The 21291-nt window shown below is 47.3% G+C and overlaps 1 protein-coding gene across 1 annotated transcript in view; it reads left to right on the forward strand.

The window, feature by feature from the left end:
• The window catches only part of Gabbr2 (gamma-aminobutyric acid (GABA) B receptor, 2), a 352730-nt gene that overhangs the window by 269657 nt on the left and 61782 nt on the right, over window positions 1-21291 (forward strand). Inside the window, exons 11-14 of the mRNA XM_013023244.1 lie at window positions 1683-1743; window positions 12500-12580; window positions 15909-16059; window positions 18711-18843. Of these exons, the coding sequence (XP_012878698.1) occupies window positions 1683-1743; window positions 12500-12580; window positions 15909-16059; window positions 18711-18843 (426 nt within the window). The remainder of the gene's footprint in view (window positions 1-1682; window positions 1744-12499; window positions 12581-15908; window positions 16060-18710; window positions 18844-21291) is intronic.

Genomic DNA, 21291 nt, shown 5'->3' on the forward strand with positions numbered 1-21291 from the left:
ACACACATATACACACACATACACACACATACACATGCACATATACACACACATACACACACATACACACACATACACGTATATACACACATACACACACATACACACACATATATACACACATACACATATACACACATACACACACATACACATATACACACATACACACACATACACATACACACACATACATACACACATACACACACATATATACACACATACACATATACACACATACACACATATACACACACATACACACAAATACACACACATACACACACACATACACACACATACACACACATATACATCCACACACATACACATCCACACATCCACACACACATACACATATACACACGTACATACACACATACACACATATACACACATACACACATACACATACACACATATATACACACATACACATATACACACATACACACACATATACACACACACATACACACACACACACACACACTCAATACAGGAAGATGCATCAGGCTTCCAGGAGGAGCATGCATATCTGTCCCATCATGTACCAAATGTTTTCTCAGGCCTTACACAGCCCAAAGACCTCACCTCTAGCAATGTTCTCTCTTGAACTCTTCTCCCAAGAGTGAATCAGAATGGAATCAAGGCGACGGGAGCTCTGTCTATGCTCTGTCCTGGTGGTATAAGCACGTGGCTCTGAGCAAAAAGCAAGGGGCCTTTCAAACGATTTCTTTTGCTAATTCCAACCCTGAGAAGATTAGAAGGAATTTGTTTGTGAGTCAGCCACAACCTGCTGAAGTGAAATAGCACAGGCATTTTAAAAAAAGCTAAGGTTTGAATCCCAGCCCCAATGTGACCTTGTCGGAGTGCATTGCCTTGCTCAACCTGTTTCTTGATGTGAAATGTGGATATCATTCCCTCTCCACCTAAGCTAGTCATTGCCTTGCGTGGTGGCAGAATTCTCAGTGGCCCACAAATATACAGAAAGAGATGACCTTCCCTCTAAATTCCTGATGTACTTAGCCAGCAAGACTTAGATACACAAGATGGCACCATCTGTACTGTCCAGGATCCCTAATGAAGGGCATTCAGCTTCCTGTGACTACAGTCAGGTCTTGCTCACTGTAGAAACTTAATTTTGTGCTATACCATAGCCCTGCTATAATTGGGGCTGACTTCACCATTCAGGAAAAAAAAAATCTTACAAAGCACTTTCTGTCCATAATCAGCAACACTAACCTCCAACACCCTTCTGAATCTCAAGCCAAGGGACCTCAGCAAAGCCCCACAGGCTTCTGGGATCATAGGGCCAGCCTCTAAGGACCTCACCTCTGCCGCTCTCTTCCCTAAAGCCTGTCCCCTTGATAACAGAGGATACATGGGCATTTGATAAACAGTCACAATAATAATGATGATGTTATTGTGGCTTTAATTCGCATGTGATTGTTCCATTATTGATTTTTGTGTCCATCACACACTCACCAGATGAAGTCACAACCAATTTTTAAAAAATAATAATTAGTTTGATTTTCACATCCATGGTATAATGGGAGTCTATTTTTCTCCAATATTAAATGATGGCATTGTAGAGTTAATGATTCCAGTGAGCTCCGTGGTATTTGGGCTAACATGTCATTTCTCTTTTCTTCTTGTCTGTTTTGCTTTGTGTTTAGGGTCAAGTTGTATTCCGGAATGGGGAGAGAATGGGGACCATTAAATTTACTCAATTTCAAGGTAGGCTTCTCCATATTTATTCTTTCTGGTTGATGGCATTGGTAGTCAGGGATGTGATGTTGCTGTGATAAAAGACATCAACAAGAAATGCAAGTGTGACCTGAGATTCCAGATCGCACAAGCAAGACTTCATAGGAAATGCTTCTCCCGGAACACATGAGAAGATCTGGTCAGGCCACTCTCTCTCCCACACAGGACTGAGAGGCCTGGGGCAGCAGGGAGAGCAACAAGGCAGCTGCAATATGTTGAGAATCCCAGCTTTGTTGCTGGGTTGATTATAGAAGTTTTCCACAGACACTCAAAGAGCTCAGCATAACTATGACGCCTTCACCTAGTGCAAGCCATTATCCAGGTTTTCCTGAGCTTGTGTTAACTCTGCTCACCCCCATCCCCCCACTTTTCACTGTCCTATTTTATAGAAGCTCCTAGACATTAGCTCATTTCAATCTATAAATACTGCAGTGTGCATTTCTACCAGATAAGGGCTTTCTAAGGTGCCACAGTTATACTGTGGCCATACCTGAAACTTCTCACAGTAACCCTTAGGATACTTTCATTCCCATTCTGGTCTATGTTGGTTCTCTGATCATTCCAAAACTGCCTGCACAGCTGATGGTTTTGTGCTGATCATTGCATAGACTTGGTGTGTCTCATTAGGCCACAGAAACCATCGAAGCTGAGTCACTTGTGTGACGAGGAAAAAATGGAGGCCCAGAGAAGGGGCAGTGATGCATTGTAGTTTTTAGTCATGAGTCACGTGGTCCAAACTCCAGAAAGGAGGGCTGTGCTGTGTGTGCTGGCTCATCTTGGGAAAGCAAGGAATGAAAGCAACGTATTCGTATTCATTGAGACAAATCCCACCAGGCTCTGGATGAATGGGGGGGAGTGTTTTCAAGCATTGTCACCTAGAATGCCATCTTGTAGGTTCACCCATTTGTCTTCCCTTGGCAGGTAATTGAAACGCATGTCAGTTTTCTGGCATGCACAAAAGATGTCATTTTAGGCAAATGTAATTATTTTCCCATTTGTTAAGTCTTATTTCTTCATGAGTTGAACAAAGTAAACATCCTGGCAAAGATACTTACTTTTTTTTTTGAATGATTGTAACTAAATTCTCTTGTCACATTTTCAGTTCTCAAATTATATCATTCTAGGAGACTATTTTATAAAATATGGATTGGCCCATCTTAGCTACCAGCGCATGCCAGGTTTAATGCCTTTTTTCTGTGTGTTGGGTATGTAGATTCCAGTTCCTGTGGCTGTCGACTCTGGATTATCTGGCTATGTACAGCAAGCAGTAGAAAAAATAGAGAGTCGGTGCTAGGTTACCTGTCTCCCACACATTGGAGTTTTCTGTAGCATATCAGGCAAATGATTTGCCCTCTCTGAGCCTTGATTGTCTTTGTCCTACCTCAGCTTCTTAAGAAAGCAGAAGGAACAAAGAGAGATACCACCCATTGATATATATGCCTTGCCTTTTTGCTCAGTAAGTAGCGGTTATAACAAGCACTTTGTCAAAGTTATGAGGCTGTTCTGAAACAAGGCTAGATTTTCTTGGTGCATTGACACCTGGAGTCTTTTTGTTTGTATCTGAGGTTGGTAGCACCCCCCAGTCCCCCCACCAACACACACACTTATTGCTATGCAGGATGTCAGATAGCCTTCAAGATGAGTTCGTCTCACTACTTGGTGGCAAAATGGGGAAATTGAGGTACAAAGGAGGGAAGGGTTTCCCAGGGATCCATGGCTGGTTATTGGCAGGGCTAGGCCTACATCCACTATCCCCACCATCCATGTGCCCACATGGATACCAACACCTACACATGCTCCCCTCCCCTCCCCCAAAACTGTGTCCAGCTTTTATTGAATGTCATAACCAGGCCTTCAGATGCTCCTTTGACCTCTTCATAGAATAGACTCTAGTCCTAGTACCTGATAGAAGCATTGGATGTTCTTTAAAAAAAATCTAGATTTTGCACACAGGCATCACAAGTTAACAAAGCAGTTTATGAATATATCTTGATCAATGTCACCCCTTTCAAAATTCTCACCCATCCCTCCCCATTCACTCCTTCCCTCACACTTCTTACTTTTGCAGAATATACATTGGATTCTTATCTACGTTCCCCTAACCTCTTCATTTGTCCACCCCTTTCCTCTTGACCCCACCCTACCCCATCTCAAGTACCTACTTCTTGATGTTTATTTTTCTTAACTTTGATTTGGGCTTTCTAAGGAATTATACTATTTGAGATCTCTCTTGAATGTACCATATTTCAGTTAATACATTTGTATACACTTGAGTTCCACCTCAACACATTTACTTATGAGTTTGTAAGCTAAATCTAGCTTCCACATATAAAGGAAAACACAGATCCTTTGTGTCTCTGGACCTGTCTTACTTCACTTCGTTGGAGACTAAAAGAAGCCACTAGAATGCAGGGAACGTGTATATATCAGCACAGCAGTTGGTATTCAAAGCTCAGAGGGTTTCTGAGGGTCCATCATGATGGATAGCACTGGGTCACTTGGGATAGCTTGGGCTAGCCAAGCTAGAACCACTCCCAGATACTCTTTCATTTCAAAAGGGAAACTAAGGCCAAGATTGAGCCAGGCTCTGATCTCTGACACCAGGCATTCATGTCTTCCTTCTCAGGAGACATATACTTTTCCCTCCCTTATAAAGGGGTCATCAAAATTCTGTCTTTTAGAACCTTTCAGGAGGTTGGGCCTATCCCTAAGGTTTTGCCAATGACCTTGCAATGGCCTCCACATGTTATTTTTTGTCCAGCCTTTTATGCCTCCTCTGTCCTTTCTGCTTCTGTCTCCTTGGCTTTTGCCTTCCTCTCTTACTCAGAGGGAGCAGAGGAGCAGTAGTTCCCCTGGCCAAGCTGACTCGACAGGGCAGCCAGACTCCCTACCAGAGCAGCTCCTTGGCCTGCACTCAGATAATCTCCAGTGCACTGGGGCTTGGAACCTGGCCCAGCCCCCTCCTCCTCCAGACCTCCTGAGACATTCCCTGGCTTCTCATTTGTGCCAAGCTCTAGGGCCTGTCCAATGCTTCTCCACAGTAGAGGAAACATTTTGTAAACCTAAAACACAAAAAGGGTTGGGAATAGGAAGCAGCTTTAGGAAGAAGCCATGGCCCTTCTCTACTCGTTGATTCTCGGGCTGTGGGATTGGTCAGCACAATGCCTAGCCCCTGCCAATGAAGTTGAGTGAATGATTTGGGAATCAAGAGAACTCAGTGTCAGTTATGGCTCCTACTCGTGTAACAGTGAGATCGTGGGGGAGTCACTTGACTCGCTAAGCCTTCCTTCTCACCTCTGCCAAGATGGGCTGGCACCTGCCAGCTCTGCCTTCCTCCGGCAGTGGTTAGGGATGAGCAAGCTGGCTGCTAGCATCCATTTGCCAAATCTGTTGGTTTAAGTGTGGACCTCAAACTAAGGATGTCTAGCTCATGGAAGTGCAGGCACCTCTTCATTTTCCCCGTGTCTACTGTTGACCTTACCCTAGGCAGCACACCCAGCAATGTTCTGTTAAAGCTCGATCACACTGATGGCTGCAGAAATGTTGTTTTGGCTTTAATGGAGACTTAGGAGTGCTGGGCAAGCAGAACTGCCTTGTTCTTGAGGCTGGGGTGTTAAGAAGCCTACCTGCTCCTCAGCAGGGCCATCCCAGAGGGAGGTGTAGCGGGTGTCCCTGTTGACTGCCCGTTGTTCTCTCGGTGCCCAAGGATCCCAGAACAAGTCAAGCAGCATCTCTCTAGCAGCCTCTGCACATTCCACCTGGAAATGATTCCTGGACAGCCCAGGGCTAACACACCAACACCCTACTGATGAGACATCTCCCATCATTTTCTGCTCCCAGAGGCCCACAGAGGGCCAAGTAATCTTGAGCACAGCTACCTGTAAAGAAACCTACCTGATAGTCATACGGACTCCCTTCTTTCCCTTTCCTGTTTCCCAGATTCCCTAGTAGGGGAGTCCTAGGTATATTGCCCAAACCCTTATACATATTCTTACCTTTTTCTCTGGCCCCTGCTATTCTGGGGTTGGGAGGACACTCAGGGTGGTAGATAAGGCAGATGTGGCATTAGCATCTTAAGCCTGCATTCAGGCCACCTCCGTGTTCCCTGCTCCTTCCTCAGCCACCACTGCTGTTCCTGAAGCCATGGGTAGATGAGGGTGAATGCCAGAGAATTGGTGGTAGTGCTGCTGCCACCACTGCTGCTGCTGCTTCCTCTCCTCCTCCTTCTCCTCCTCCTTCTTCCCTAAGAGAAACAAGCATCCCAGTTACTGCTAACGTCTAACCAGGGTTCCAAATCTGTAAGGGAAGGAAGAAGAGTGGAGCCATGATTAGAGTCTTGTTCTATCATTCTCAGAGAATGCCTGCAGCATCTGCTCCATGCACTGCCTGCCTTCATTAGGCCTGTATGTGAGAACCTTGGAGTGATCCAGGCTGGGAGTTCACACCACTCAGTGAGACCTAAAGGATGCAAGCTGGAGTTGTGTGTCTCTGGCACCTGATTGGGAAGGACAGGGTCTCACATGTTTCTGGTGACATAATTGTCGTGTGGGACATACTTAGCAGACCAGAGGCTCCTCCTTCCCACTTGCAGACATTAATTACCATTTGGGCTTCAGGATAACAGATACGCTTCTATTCAGTGTGCATTTCCTGAGCATCTGCCAGGCGCTTCACTGGGTCCTCTGGGAAGAACGCAAGTTGAATAAGATACAGTCCCTATCCCCCAGGGGCTCCTAATCTCACTGGCCAAATGCCAACGCCTATAAAGCAGGAAGATAATTTACTGGAAGCTAGGAGAAAACTTCCAGAGCTAGTTTGATCTTAGTTGGAAGCTCTCGGGGCTGATTTTTAATGTCCTTTTTCTTCTATCGCACCTCCTACCACCCAGCCTCAGGTCTAGAAAGACTGTCTTGCTAAAAGGCCAATCAGCTGGCTAATTAAGAGTGGAGATGTGGTCCCCTGAACATCAGGTTTCTCCAGCAGGGTTGTAGGTCAGCAGGAATGGAAGGATTCAGGGGAAAGTGGACTCTTTGGGACCAAGAAGCTGTCCCCAACCTCAGCACCACCCACTCCTCATGATCAGACAGAAAAGAATATGCCTTTTAAAGAGAACACCACCTATTTTTTTTTCACTTTGAGAAGGAGCCAGGATTATTCTTAAAAAGTAATGCCTTCAGGACCTCTTACTACCCTGTGTTCTAATAGAAAGGGTCTGCTGAGACCCAGACATCTGTATTTTCTACAAGTTTCCAGGTGACTTAAAGGCTCTATCGAGTCTGAGAACCAATGCAGCGCCTTCATGCAACTTATAGCTGGAGAAAGTGAGGTTTAGAGAAAGGGACCTGCAACACAGGGAGCCAGTGCCCTGCAACAGAGGCTGGAGACCAGAAGTCAGCCAGAGATAGGCCCAGGGCTTCAGCCCCTCCCCCTGTGAGTCTCCCACCTGCATCCTCTTCCCAGACTGCACACAGAGACCTTGGTCTGCCAGCTTGGGTCTAGATCCAAAGAAGTAACTGATGTTTATGTGATTCAGCTCAAGGGCTGAAAGCTAGAAGCATTGGGAGCCTGTCTCCATGACCACTCCCCCCCCCAGGTGGGCAAATGTATGAATAGAAGGGGAGCTGAGAGTGGTGGTGCATACCTGTAATCCCAGTTTCTCAAGCTGAAGTTCAAAGCCAGCCTGTACAACTTAGTAAGACTCTGTCTCAAAACAAGATAAAAGTGGCCCGGGGTTTAGAGGGAAAGGAAAACCACCATCCAGTGGAAGGACTCTGTGGAGAACAGATGACAGTAAGAAAACATGGGGAGTCAACAACAAATCCTCAAAGAAACAACTGCCCAATAAATAAGTGGGCTAAAGACTTAAAGAGAAACTTCTCTGAAGAAGAAATAAGAATGGCCAATAGACACATGAAGAAATGCTCAACCACTCTAGCCATAAAAGAAATGCAAACCAAAACAAGATTAAGATTCCACCTCACCCGAGTTAGTATGGCTATAATCAAGAAATCGAATAATAGCAGATGCTGGAGGGGATGTGGACAGAAGGGAACCCTACTGCATTGTTGGTGGGAGTGTAAACTTGTTCAACCACGTTGGAAAGTAGTATGGAGGTTCCTCAAAAGACTCCACATAGTGCTCCCCTATGACCCAGCAATCCCACTTTTGGGCATTTACCCCAATGATCATAAACAAGACCATACTAAAGCTACCAACACAACTATGTTTATTGCAGCATTATTTACCATAGCTAAGATATGGTAAATATCTTAAAAACCCAGATGGCCCTCAGTAGATGAATGGATCAAGAAAATGTGGTATATATACACAATGGAATTCTATGCCTCCATCAGAAAGAATGACATTGCCCCATTTGTTAGGAAATGGAAAGACTTGGAAAAAAATTATCTTAAGTGAAGTAAGCCAGGCCCAAAGAAACATAGGTCCCATAGTTTCCCTTATTTGCAATAACTAGTATATGTCTGAGACAAGCAGAAAAGGTCAGATAAGATGATGTTAAGTGAAATGAACCCCAAGATAAGGACGCAAGTGGTTTTTTCTTTCTTGCTATTGTTTCTAATGTATTTATAAGGTACCACATGATTTTTTGTTGCTTTGTATGTCCCTTCCCCACAGTATAACCCCTGTTTTCACTGTATTTGATGTTGGTATAATTTGGGGAGGGAAAGGGAAAAAACAAATTGTTTAAATAGGGATACAGGTTGACCCATTGCAACAATGAAATGTACAAGACACTAGGTCGAAAAACGAACTTCACAATTTGGCGGGGGGGGGGAAGGGAAGGGGAAGGGGGGGTGGAATATAGTTGTGGAGATGGGAAGAAGGGATGGTAGGGGAAAAACAAAGGAGGAGGCAACAATGCTTGATAAGAAATGTACTCATGGGCTGGGAAAGTGGCTCAGTGGTAGAGCGCTTGCCTTGCATGCCTGAGGCGCTGTGTTCGATTCCTCAGCACCACATAAGCAAAAAAGAAAAAAGCTGGAAGTGGCGCTGTGGCTCAAGCGGTAGAGCGCTAGCCTTGAGCTGAAGAGCTGAGGGACAGCGCCCAGGCCCAGAGTTCAGGCCCACGACCGGAACAAAAAATAAATTAAAAAAAAAAAAAAAAGAAATGTACTCATTACCATGCTCATGTAATTGTAACCCCTCTGTACAGTATTTTCACAGTAAAAACCTTATTTAAGGAAAAAAAAGACAACACTGGGAGTGTTGAGGAATAGCAGATAGAGATAGCTCACGGTTACTTTTGTCATGAATGAAATACCGTTTGGAGATACTTTCTATGGCTTAGGCCAGAAATTAGACACCCAATAAATATATACCAGCTCTTCAACCTCTCTGCAACCCTGAAAGCTCCTAGATTATAATTACAGTCACACAAAGCCAGAGATTAGGATTGATTTGGGCCTTTTCTGTTTGTTTGTTTGTGGAGTTTGTTTGTTTTCTGTGCTAGGATCAAACTTGGAGCCTTGCATGTGCTAGGCAAGCACTTTACCACGAGCTACATCCACAGCTCTTGGTTTTTGGAGATAGGATATCACTATGTAGTAGCCTGGAGTTTATACTTTAATACCTCAACTTCCCAGGTGCTGGGATTACAGGTGTGCACCACCATGCTGAACACACAGTTTATTTTTCAATCTTTGTCTCTCTAGTCCCCAGCACAGATCCTGACACAAAACAAGTACCCAGGAATTTTTGTCGAAGGAGTGAATTATGCAAATGAAACAGTTAAACTAGGCAGCTTTGTATAACATCTCTTCAGCATCCAGTTCATACCTGGTCACCTCCGTCAAGAATGTGGCAGGGCCAGGGGCCTGTGGCTCATGCCTATACTCCTCATTACTCAGGAGGCTAAAATACAGAGGATCTCAATTCAAGACCAGCCTGGACAGAAAAGTCTATACTGTTCCATCTTAAATTAACCAACAAAAAAAGCAAGACTGAACTGGGCACTGGTGGCTCATGCCTATAATCCTAGCTACTCAGGAGGCTAAGATCTGAGGATCACAGTTTGAAGCCAGTTCCAGCAGAAATGTTTGTGAGACTCTTACCTCCAATTAATCACCAAAAAAAGCTGGAGGTGGAGCTGTGGCTCAAATGGTAGAGTGCTAGCCTTGAGCAAAACACATCAGGTATGCACCAAGGCCCTGAGTTCAAGTGCCAAGATTGGCATACACATACACACAAAACAAAACAAAACAAAAAACAGGGTTGGAGATATGGCTCAAGCAATAGGATACCAGCTATACAATCAAGCCAAATAAGCATGAAGCCTTAAGTTCAAACCCAATACTGCCAAAAGTGCTTACTCATGTGGTAATCACTTTAACTTTCTCCCCCACCTATGGTGCTATATTTGGGAGATTCTTTATCATGCAATACCTTGGTCTGGGCTACCATATAGTAGGTACTCAATAAATATGGCTGGATGACCAGCAGCCCTGCTCTGCATCAGTGGTAAAAGTTCACAGTCTTCAGGACCAGGACCCACATTTAGGCCCCCATTTGCTCATCCCCCAGCCCGTGGTTCTGAGCAGTGACTGTGTATATGTGCACCACATGCATACCTGTGCCAGTCCTGGGGCTTCAACTCTGGCCGTGGGTGCTATTCCTGAGCTTTTATACCCAAGGCTAACACTCCCCGACTTGAGCCACAGCTCCACATCTTGTTGGAGGACCTTCCCTTCTCTGAGGGAAGAGGGCAAATGAGGCCAGTTTGCACTTTACCTTGTGGGAGCTTCCAGGGTCTGCCTCCAGGGAGAAATGATGGTGATTATTGTCCCGGTACTATGGGATGGCACCCACAGCAGGACTTGTGAGTCAGAAGAGGGCTGTGTAGCAGGGGCCGTGGTGGGGAGCCAGCTAAGCAACTTCCTGACTCCTGATGGTCTAATTCCCATCGGCCTGCATATTTTATGTGCTGCCTCCCCACGCCAAATAAATAAATCAGGGCCACCTCCTCTGAGCAGCAGGAGCTGACTGAGGCATCTGTGGGGCTAAGCACTTCAAAAGCCTGAAGCAAGGATGCTGGACCCCCTGGCAGAGTGTGCTAATGTGACATTTAGGAGTCAGGTGACCCAGGCAGGTGACAGCTGCCTGCACAGTGTGGTGCCCCCTCCTCTCAATGGCAGGAGCTCTTTTGGAGCAGAGGAAGTGACTTTGTACAGCCCTGGTCTCCCTACGGTTGTAGGAAGCAGGTAGCAATGGGACCTAGGAGGCTCCTGCCCCATTTGCTGAGTGCTTCTCAGGGCTTAGCCATTCACCTGTGTGTCCATGAAGAATCTGTCTCAGGGCCAGAGCCAGGCTGCCTGCCATCTCCTTGGGCTCCTTGGAATTCTTTTATGAACTCTAGATATCTTTGCTGATTGGGGTCTGCAACTTGGGGGACCCCCAGTGTGAGGGGGCCACAGGGCCCCTCAGTCTCTGTAGTTGTTACATGCAGGAAATACACTGTACGGTGGCCCGTACAGTGGGCAGCTTAGCACAGAACTGTCACCTCACTGGCAATCCCTGTCTGGAAATGCTGAGGGTTTGAATCTAAACTCTGAGGATGAGGGGGGCTGGGTAAAGCCACAACCAATTCTACTCCATCAGTGAGATGGGGGTGGGGGGCAGAGAGTGGGAGGGTCACTGAACAATGAAATAAAGAGCCCAGATTGGGCTCCCTGTCTTTGTTGTTGCTATAACAGAACACCCAATTTAGGGTGCTTCATAAAGAAAAGAGACTTGTTTAGCTCATGGTTTAAGAGTATGGTGCTGGCATCTGCTCAGCTCTGTTGGGTCTCATTCATGCCAGGGCAACATTAATCTTGTCCAAGGGTAATATCCCCGGTGTCCATCCCATCTTCCACTGGCCCCACTGTCTTAGAGGCTTTAACAGCCTCTATCCTGCCAGGCACTGGTGTCTTATCCCTGTAATCTAAGCTACTCAGGAAGCCAGCCCAGGAAGGAAAGTACTCTTATCTGTAATTAATCACCAAAAAGACAAAAGTAGAACTGTGGCTCAAGTAGTAGAGCACTAACCTTGAGCACAAAAGCCCAGGGACAGTGCCCAGGCCTTGAGTTCAAGCCCCTAAGTGACAAAAAAGAAAAAGAAAAGAAAACACACTGAACATAGTTGCAAGGAACAAAGGGCAGGGAGACACTGAGCTCCAAGGACACACAGAGCAATGTGGCCTCAGAAAGATGCGTTAGGATGCCAGTGTCCAAGTGAGGAGTGCAGGGTCCCCTCCACTGGCTCCTCACCACATCATGCCTGAAGTACACTCCTGGCCAATCCTTGGGTCTGCACTCATCAGAAACACTATGGCCTTGTGGGTGTGGCCCAAGGAGAGGCCTGGTGGGAATACAAATGGAAAGGAAGTTCTGGAAGAAGCCATTGGGGCTGCCCTATCTATATCTTGAGACTGTGGCATTGTCCTAGGGCAGAAGGAGCAGAAGGGATCCACGCAGTCCTGAGGGCAGAGCTGAGGGGGCTGTCACAGGAGACATGTGGGAACGGGCGAGTCTAGTTGGAGGTGTGGGTTCTCCATCTTAGGGTACATAGCCTAGGATGGACCCCAGCTGTGTAGATAGTATATGAGGGGCTCCCAGCCAGATGGTTGGAGGCTTTGTCATCCTAACTGGGGGAGAAACTTCAAGGAAACAGCCAGGGGTTTCCAAGCACAAAACCCCACCTAATAGTCCACCATCTTGCTCTCCACAGACAGCAGGGAGGTGAAAGTGGGCGAGTACAACGCTGTGGCTGACACACTGGAGATCATCAATGACACCATCAGGTTCCAAGGTAAGGCAGGTGGGCTTCTTGGAGGAGGGTCACTCCTAGGCATTCCCAAGCCTGGACACTGTTAGATAATGTCAGAGGCCTGGGCTTCCCGGGGCCAAGGGAACATCCACTGCGCATGGACTTGCTCACTAAGCACAGAGTCCCTGTTACTCTTGTGGGCCTAGTGGATCAGTGGAATTCAGCTTTGAGAACATTGCAAAGCTCCTGAGTGCAGCCCACATGCCCCACCTGAGGGACCATCACCAAATATATACTTCCCATTACCTCATGGAGGACAGAAACTTGGCAAGTGGGTAGGCAAGTCCTGTTGTCTCTGTTGTACAGTAGGAAGATGGCTCAGAATTCACAGCCTGTGAGAAGCACAGCCTGTTCCAACCACCAGGGTCCTGATCCCCAAGATAGGCCTGTCTGTTCGTATACTCAAGAGATGGAAAAATGAGGAGGTTACTGAATAAGGATTAGGGTTTTCAAAATTAAAGGAGAGCAGCTCAGGCTGTAGTTTAGTGGTAGAGCACTGACCTAGCATGCATAAGGCCCTGGTACTGCAAGAGAGGGTGGGGGGAGGAAGGAAGGAAAGAAGGAAGGAAGGAAGGAGGGAAGGAAAGAAGGAAAAAGGACAAAAAGAAAAGAAAAAATTTAAAGGAAAGATTCAAACACAAAATAAAGAAGATGCAAACCACCTTTTTTGTTTTTGTTTTTGCTTTTTAATGTGCTGGTCTTGGGGCTTGAACTCAGGGCCTGGGCTGTCCCTGAGCTTTTTTTGCTCAAGGCTAGCAATCTACCACTTGAGAAGCACAGCTTCTCGGCCAGCGTTTTTTTTCTTTTGCTGGTTAACTGAAGATAAGAGTCTCACAGACTTTCCTGCCCAGGCTGGCTTCAAACCACCATCCTGAGTAGCTAGGATTACAGGCACAAGCCACTGGCACCTGGCTGTAAACCATCTTTGTTTGAAGGAAAGCTATAGTTTCCTGTGATCCCCACACTGCCCAGAGAGGCAGGCACCTTGTTCCATGTCATGGCCTCAAGATATCCATGAAGTGCCCCTCCCACTTCTCTGTGTCCTCTCACGAATCCCCTCACCCAGGCTGCTTAGGGTTCCTCCATCTGAGATGACAGCATGGTGCCTTGCCTGTGCTATGCCCGCTGCCACAGTATCACTTCCTCACCTTCCTGGTGATGATCCCACTCTCTACTCATCCTCCAAGTCTTGCCTCTGACTCATCATTTTCTGGAGAATCTCCCAGCTGGGGGTGGAGGAGGGGGGAAGTAGAGTTTTACTCTGCCCCTGCAAAGTGGGTGCCTGGTATTGGCATACCACCTGGGAATGTGGTCAGAGGAGGCACTTGGGTTGGGGTTAGAGTGCAGGCCTGAGTTAGGTAGCTCTGATCAAAGCCCTGCCAGCGCACCCTGTACTGTCACTAAAAGTTACTTAACGCCGAGAGAACTACAGCCTCTGTGAGCTTGTTGGGGGGAACAAGCAAGCAATCTCTAGAAGTTCTATTCCTTATAAGATAGATGACATATAGAACACATAGGACACCTATTCCCTATTACAAATGTGAGATGTATGTAGACATATAACTGCAAAGGAAAAGCTGTGCAATCACAGGATGCACTCTGTAGCATCCTGTGATTGCACATTGCTTTTCCCTTTTTCTCTGGCTAGAGTGGAAATTTCCTGAGGGCAGGGCCTGGGTCTTTGTATCACTGATGCCCAGCCCTGGGCGTGGCAGGCAAAAGGTGATGATCGGTGGTGATGAGTTGGTGGGCCAGGAGTGGATGAACTAGGGGAGAGTGAGAAAAACAATTAGGCTGCAATAGCTCTAACATCAGTCATTACCATGGGCCTCCACAACATCTTAATATTGACAGAAGACAGAAGAAGATGGTGTTGATTTTCTGAAGTTGTTTCTAAACAGTGAGCCCCAAACTCATGTTACCTTAGTCCCAAACCTCAGCCCCATTGCTCAGTCTTCCCAGCTTTGACCCCCCAACCTCCAGAACTGCTTGTGCATTTGGGAGCCAGAGGCCCCTGAGCCAGCCTCTGGCAGTCTAGGTGAGAGGCAGATGGAGAGTGAAGAAGTTTCTAGATGTTAAGCTTTTACATCTGGAAGCAAAACATACTCCTATCTACTTTGTGTCAGTCCTTGAAACCTCTTCTTGTAAATACTGCTCTTCATGGAATAGTTAAGATTCCCCTTACCACATCAATAGTTTCCTTAAACTTCTTAGACAGCCCAAACTCTTTTTAGCCAATGACTGTTTCCAAACAAATAGGAACTTGCAAGCAGAGGTTTTTAAACACAGATTTTCCAGGTTATTCTCCATCCTCACTTCCATGTCTGCCCATCCCTGGCTTGTCTCCTGGGACGGAAAGCTAGCCCCCACCACAGTACTACAGAGTTATCATGACCCCTGCAGGAACACCTAGTCTTGGTCATTCTCCTGCATCCAGCACATTCCACATATCCCTACAGGAGGGGAACTCTTCAAGTGTCACAATTTCCCCTGAAATAGCAGCTGAGAGAAATCTGGGAAAGCCCCTGCAACCTGCATCCTAAGCCAGCCAACCTAGAATAAAAATAAAGCAGAGTAACTTCGTAATCGGGAGGGAAAGGCATTTGCTCAGAGACCCTCAGCCTCTCCCTTCCCCACCTCCAGGGTCCTGATGCCCTTCAAGAGTGAGCCAGGCTGCTCTGCAGGCCCAGAAAGAATGGAATCCCACAACTTCAGTCCTGCCTAGCACATCAGGAAGGGAGGTTGCTTCTGCCTCCCACGGTTAGCAAGTCTCATGGAAACAGAAAACCAAAGAGCTTGCATAACAGACTGACCTTGAGGCTGGAAGCACATATGTGTCAACCTGGAGCTGATAAGTGGGGTGTCTTCCCTGTTGAGGGGGTGGTCATTTATCATGTATGGCTGGGGCACAGTCCTTGAGACCAAACCAAGTTCCTCACCCTCAGTGGGGCCCAGTGCTCCCTGCTCACCCCACCCAGCTGAGCCTCCCAGCTGTTGTTACCTTTGAGGCTGAATGATGATGGGTTTTCAACGGTATAATTAGACTGAATCAAATTCTAGTCTTCTAATGGCTATTAAATGCATCATAAATCCTTTATTGATTCTATCTGAGAAAGAAGGAAATCTTGGCTCAGCCTCCAGGCTGGGCAGACTGGCCAACCAGTGGATCAGCCCACCCTGCGGATATATAGTTGTGCCTTGTGTGAGGTTGTAGCAGGGGTCAAGCCCAATGTCAAAGATGCAGAAGCAAAGCTCTCTTTGAAAAATGACTGTGGGTTGGGTCCATGATATCTTTTCCTTCCTCTTATAGGATCCGAACCACCAAAGGATAAGACCATCATCTTGGAGCAGCTGCGGAAGATCTCCCTACCTCTCTATAGTGTCCTTTCAGTCCTCACCATCCTTGGCATGATCATGGCTAGTGCTTTTCTCTTCTTCAACATCAAGAACCGGAACCAGAAGTAAGTGTTTATCTCCCAACTCCCTGCCAGACTGAGCTCAGAATCTGTGTATCCCATAAAGGACTCTCCAGGGGCAGCAGAGTGTTTGGGGCAGTTTCCTGAGTGGGTTGCTGTGTTGCTAGGACACACACACATGCATGCACATGTATGTTCCTGGTTGCACAGGACTCTCTGATAAGCCAAGCTAGGAAAAGGCTAGATTCAAGTAGAACTATTCAAGTCCACAGGCCTTCCCAGAGCTCTGGACATGGCCAGCACATGTGGCAGTCCAGGAGCAAAGATACAGAAGACAGAATCTCCAGCTTCTTAGCCCCACCGGGCCCCTGTGGGACTCTGCTGTAGTGACAGGACTCCTATTGGAAGGTTGACATGGTGGCCCAAGAAGGCCCTCCATTAATCAGCTCCCAATCATGTCCACCCTCGGCTATCTAAGAGTCACAAAGCTCCAAGCCTGGGGCGGGGGGCGGGGGGGGGGCCTGCTGTCCACATGTATGTCTCAGAGTCTGCCTGTTTGGCTTCTTCTTGATCTTTTTTTTTTTTAATCCCAGCATCTTCCCTCTGCTCTCCCAAGAAGAGACCCCACTGTGAGTTATTCTGGTCAACTATGGGTAGAACAGGCTACCTTTCCAGGCACCGGTGTGGATGAGACACAGGCAGATTCTTCCATTTCCATGGCAAATCCCTGAACCCAGCTCCCGCCTTACAGGGAGGGAGAGGCTGAGCTGGGGCTCGAAGCATGCGCTTTCTAGGGCAGTCCCATTGCACCCACCCACGCAGAGCCAGAGCCAAGGCTCTGCCATTGTACCCAGAAGCCACATTGTGTCACTTCACAGGCTGCCAGCAACAATTCCAGGGGAACTGGTTTTGTTTCATTTCTCCCCCTGTTTGCAAAGGAGGAATTGGGGGGCGGCAGGGCAGGGGCAGACAGGACTCATGGCTTTTATGGCTTGCTTATCTGTTTGTTTGAAGTACTTGTTCAAACCAAACCCACTTCCTATTCACTTGGTGTTTCATTATCTTTGTTACAATACTGTATATATTGCTTTAAAAAAAATTGAAGCAACTTTCATCTACTCAGTACAAAGGATAAATAACAACACCTAGTAGCATTTGGCCCAAGGCCTAGGCACATAGTCAGTCCTCAGTTCATGTGGCTTTGCCCTCCCTGGTACCTCCAGATTCCCATCAGTGCGGCAGGTCGCCCTCTCACAAGTCCAAGCTCCTTTAATGCTTTAACTACCCGCTGCCCATCTCAGATTCCTGGGGCAAATTACCCTTTGTCTTTCCAAAAGGCAGATCCACGTGATTATTTCAGTTTTGCAGATTGGCTTGCCACTGAAAACTCTACAAAGAGACAGGAAATACATGTCTGTGCTTCCAAAAATCCCCCTCACTGCAGCTTTCCTAAATGCTACCTACCCTTCAAGTGTCCTCCTCCAGGAAGCCCTCCTCCCACCACTGGCCTCCCCCTCCTCAGCCTGCTGTAGCAGAGAATGAGAATTCCACCTTAATAGTTCATGGTTTACAAAAGGACCTCAGAGACTCATTGTCACCCAAAGAGCAAGATTAGCTGGTCTAGACACATGCCAGGCAACTAGCCAGGTTAAATCACTTGCTGAAGGTAGAAGGGATAGGCCTGGGTCAAGCATTCTCAACCCCAACACCTGGGTGTAGTCCACACCCACAAAGCAGCAGCCTCTTATTGTGCTGTCACTTGAACATAGGCCATCCTTAAAATCTGAAGAATTGCTAGAACTGCAGAAAGCAGGAAAATGTCCAAAGAACGATTGACAACAACTACAATCTGCAGAAGAGCCACTGAGCCACAGGGCGCCCAGAAATCCAAGGTTTTCTGAGCTGATTGTGCCGGCAGGGGAGGGGTAGTGGAACCAGGTACCTCTAAGGCTGAATGGTTTAACTTCTATCTGGCTTTTTGAGCACCTGGGATCCACAGCAAGATTCCTGAAGGCAGAAGAGAGCAACATGTAGAGTTTGAGGATACCAAGAATGCCTCCAACTGTAGCCTAGTCAAGATAGGATAGGGAACTAGAATGAGGGCTCTAATGTCTACTTCTCTACTTCTTGGGGTAGCAGCTGGTGACAGAGAGGTGTTCCTACCTGCATGGAACAGTGTGAGTTTCCTGAGTGCTCAGCGGCAGCCAAACGGGATGATCACTCAACACCTGATGAGCACAGTTCCTGAGCAATCCCGAATACTCACCTGTGGACCTCTCTGAAGGGAAGCAAGGAGTATGGCGTGGGAACTACCACCTTGTTGAGAAACGAGGCTCAACTCAAATACAGAAGTCTTGTGTTGGAAAGTATTCCCAGTCCTAGCCAGAAACAAAACAAAACAGAGCAGAACAAACTAACAAAAGCAACCCTCGTGTCTTAGCACTTCTGCATAAACTGAAAACTCAAGAACTCATACAGATGAACATGAACAAGGAATCAGGAAGATCAGTGATTAGAAATATCGGGGTGTTTGGCCTTCTTTAGGGCAAAGCAGATGGCCTCTGGTAGGTGAGGACAAGGAAGTCAGGGGAACCAGAGTGTCTCTGGCTCCAGCCTCAGCCGCAGAGCACATCTGGGAGCTTTGAGAAATGTTCACAGAAAGGATCTGTAAAGATGTCCCCTCTTCTCTTTGCCAGGCTCATCAAGATGTCAAGTCCCTACATGAACAATCTCATCATTCTTGGGGGCATGTTATCCTATGCATCTATATTTCTCTTTGGCCTCGATGGATCCTTTGTCTCAGAAAAGACTTTTGAAACACTTTGCACTGTAAGTCCCTCTGCATGTGGCAACGGTAAATGGCAGAAAGGTTTCTGAGTGACTTTGGTCATCAGATTATAGGGGTACAGACCCAGAAATGTGTAGGAATGTGGGGATGGGCAGGCTCAGGGTCACCAAGAGAAAGCAGGTCTTCCATCTACCTGGAAAACTCTCTCAGGACATTGCGAGAGGGGTTCACGCAGCTATGGAGAAGTTGGCATCTTATTTCCTACCTTGTAACGTTCCAAACTCCTAGATCTCAGGCTTTCCGAGAGTCAATGAGTCCCTGCTCTCTGGGACAGCACATGGAAAGTGGGGCGTCCTGTGGATTTTATGTGCTGGGTGATGATACTGTCTAACTCCTGCAAGTGATGAGATCAGACTGGCTGCTGTACAGGATCAAGAAATTGTTGGTATTGGGTTGGGTATGGTGGTACACGCCTATATTCCCAGCTATTCAGGAGGCAGAGATAGGGGGAGGGAGGGATGGAGGAAGGGAGGAAGGGAGGGAGGGAGGGGGAATTGCTCATGAAAGTGGAGGTGTGGTTCAAATTGTAGAGTGCCAGCCTTGAGTGAAAAATCTTAATCAAGAATGAGATATCCTGGGTTCAACTCTCAGTACTGGTGCGCACACACACGTGCATGCGTGCGTGCATACACACACACACACACAGAGGAATTGTTCATATCACCTGTGATTTCGGTGTATTCGGTGTATTTGTCTGAGGAAGATGGGCTTCCTTTGTCTTAAAGGTTCTGTGGAGTACTGCATGTGAATCATTTGTGACTTACAATGGTGCTGCTCAGGGCCTCTCTTCTCTTGGGCATTCTGAAGAACAGTCAGACCCTAGGTCTCCTAGCTTCCTCAGCTTTCTCTTCCCTCTCAGAGTTTTCTGGTCCAAATCTAATACCACATCTCCTACTGGACTCTATCTCTGAGAGTTAAGCTGGCCAAGATCAGATGAAATCCCTCATGCCCAGCCTCAAAGAACCAGGCAACAGCTTCCAGAGAAGCTGGGCCACCCCCAAAGCCCTTGTAGGTACAGGTCCTTCTAGTGCTGGAATGATAGCCAAGTGCAGGAGTATTGGAGGGTTCTGGGTGGTAAAAAATCTGTTCTGCCCAGATTTCTCACCAAGGCAACTGCAGAGCCTGGGACAATTCCAACTCTCCCATGGACATCATCTTGGTCTGTGCCCGAGTCATCTATACAATGGTGAGGCCTGAGTAAGAGCCTGTACCATGGTGACATCATGGGTCATAAGAGGCTTCTCTTTGTATCTGTGCTCCAAAGTGCATAGACCCCACCCCAAGTTCAAGGACACCAGGATAGAGACATTAATGACCATGGCCCTGGGCTATCTGGTGTCTTCTATTTTACACAGTGCACAGATTCCCTCAAGGGCATCCCTGAGTAGTGAGGGACATGCCCCTTCTGTGTCCACCCTGGTCCTTCTCAGGGCTCTGTAGCCTGGGTCTCAGCCACCAGCCACCTGGGAATTTCAGCATACAGAGTTCAAATCTTGGGCACAGAGACCAAGGCAGACACAGAGAGCTGCCCACCAGGAGAGGCCCCTTCCCAGAGAAAAGCCCACATGGGTGCCTGTGCAACTCCCATCAGCTCTGCTGATCCTCAGCCTTTCTCAAATTTGACCTGAATTTTACAAAGCCTGGGCAACATGGACTAGGGAGCAAAAAGAGACACATCCTCCCCCACACACACCCCATAGCCGGGTTTCCTTTTAATGCAGCCTGATGTTCTATTCTGAGAGCCACGCTCATTTGTGTGCGGGGAAGGTTGGCCTGGGGAGGCAGTATGAATAAATCATAAAGCGCTTTACAAATCGGCATTAGCTGGGAGCATGAGGGCTGGGGAAGATTCGAGGGCCCGGTTCTCACCACCCCTGAGAATTAATTTATTGGCAGTCAGGGCCATCTCGGAGCTGCGAGAAGGGGAGCCCGTGTTCATGACTGCAGGGAGAGGCCCAGAGGAGTTCCTCTAGATAAACTAGGTCAGCATAAATGTGGCTCAGGCTGGGACCGGGTCACTTCCTCAATCATTGGCGTCTACCTTGGCTGTGTCACCCATAAGAGGGACTGAGCACACTTGGATTTAGTGCCTTCATGCCAGTCCCAGTAGACTCTGGGTGGGGTATCCTCCACCGCTCTCCTGGGACTTGGCTACTTTATTCCGTTAATGGTACAAGTATTTCTGTTCTCTCTGGCCCAGCAGCTGTCCCTAGCAAACTCCCCCCACATCCCGAGCAAGCAGGGAGCAGGAGGAAAAGCAGGGCCTATAGTGCACAGGGTAAGCACACACCTTGAGATGTGGTCTCAGTTTGGCCCTCTGTGAAATGGGTCCTCCTGTGCAGGATTGTAGCCTGGGTAAAAGGAGACAGTTCCAACCAGCCATCCCGTGTGTGTGTGTGTGTGTGTGTGTGTGTGTGTGTGTGTGTGTG

This window comes from Dipodomys ordii, unplaced genomic scaffold (assembly GCF_000151885.1).
Source record: "Dipodomys ordii isolate 6190 unplaced genomic scaffold, Dord_2.0 Scaffold67, whole genome shotgun sequence".
NCBI lineage: Eukaryota > Metazoa > Chordata > Mammalia > Rodentia > Heteromyidae > Dipodomys > Dipodomys ordii.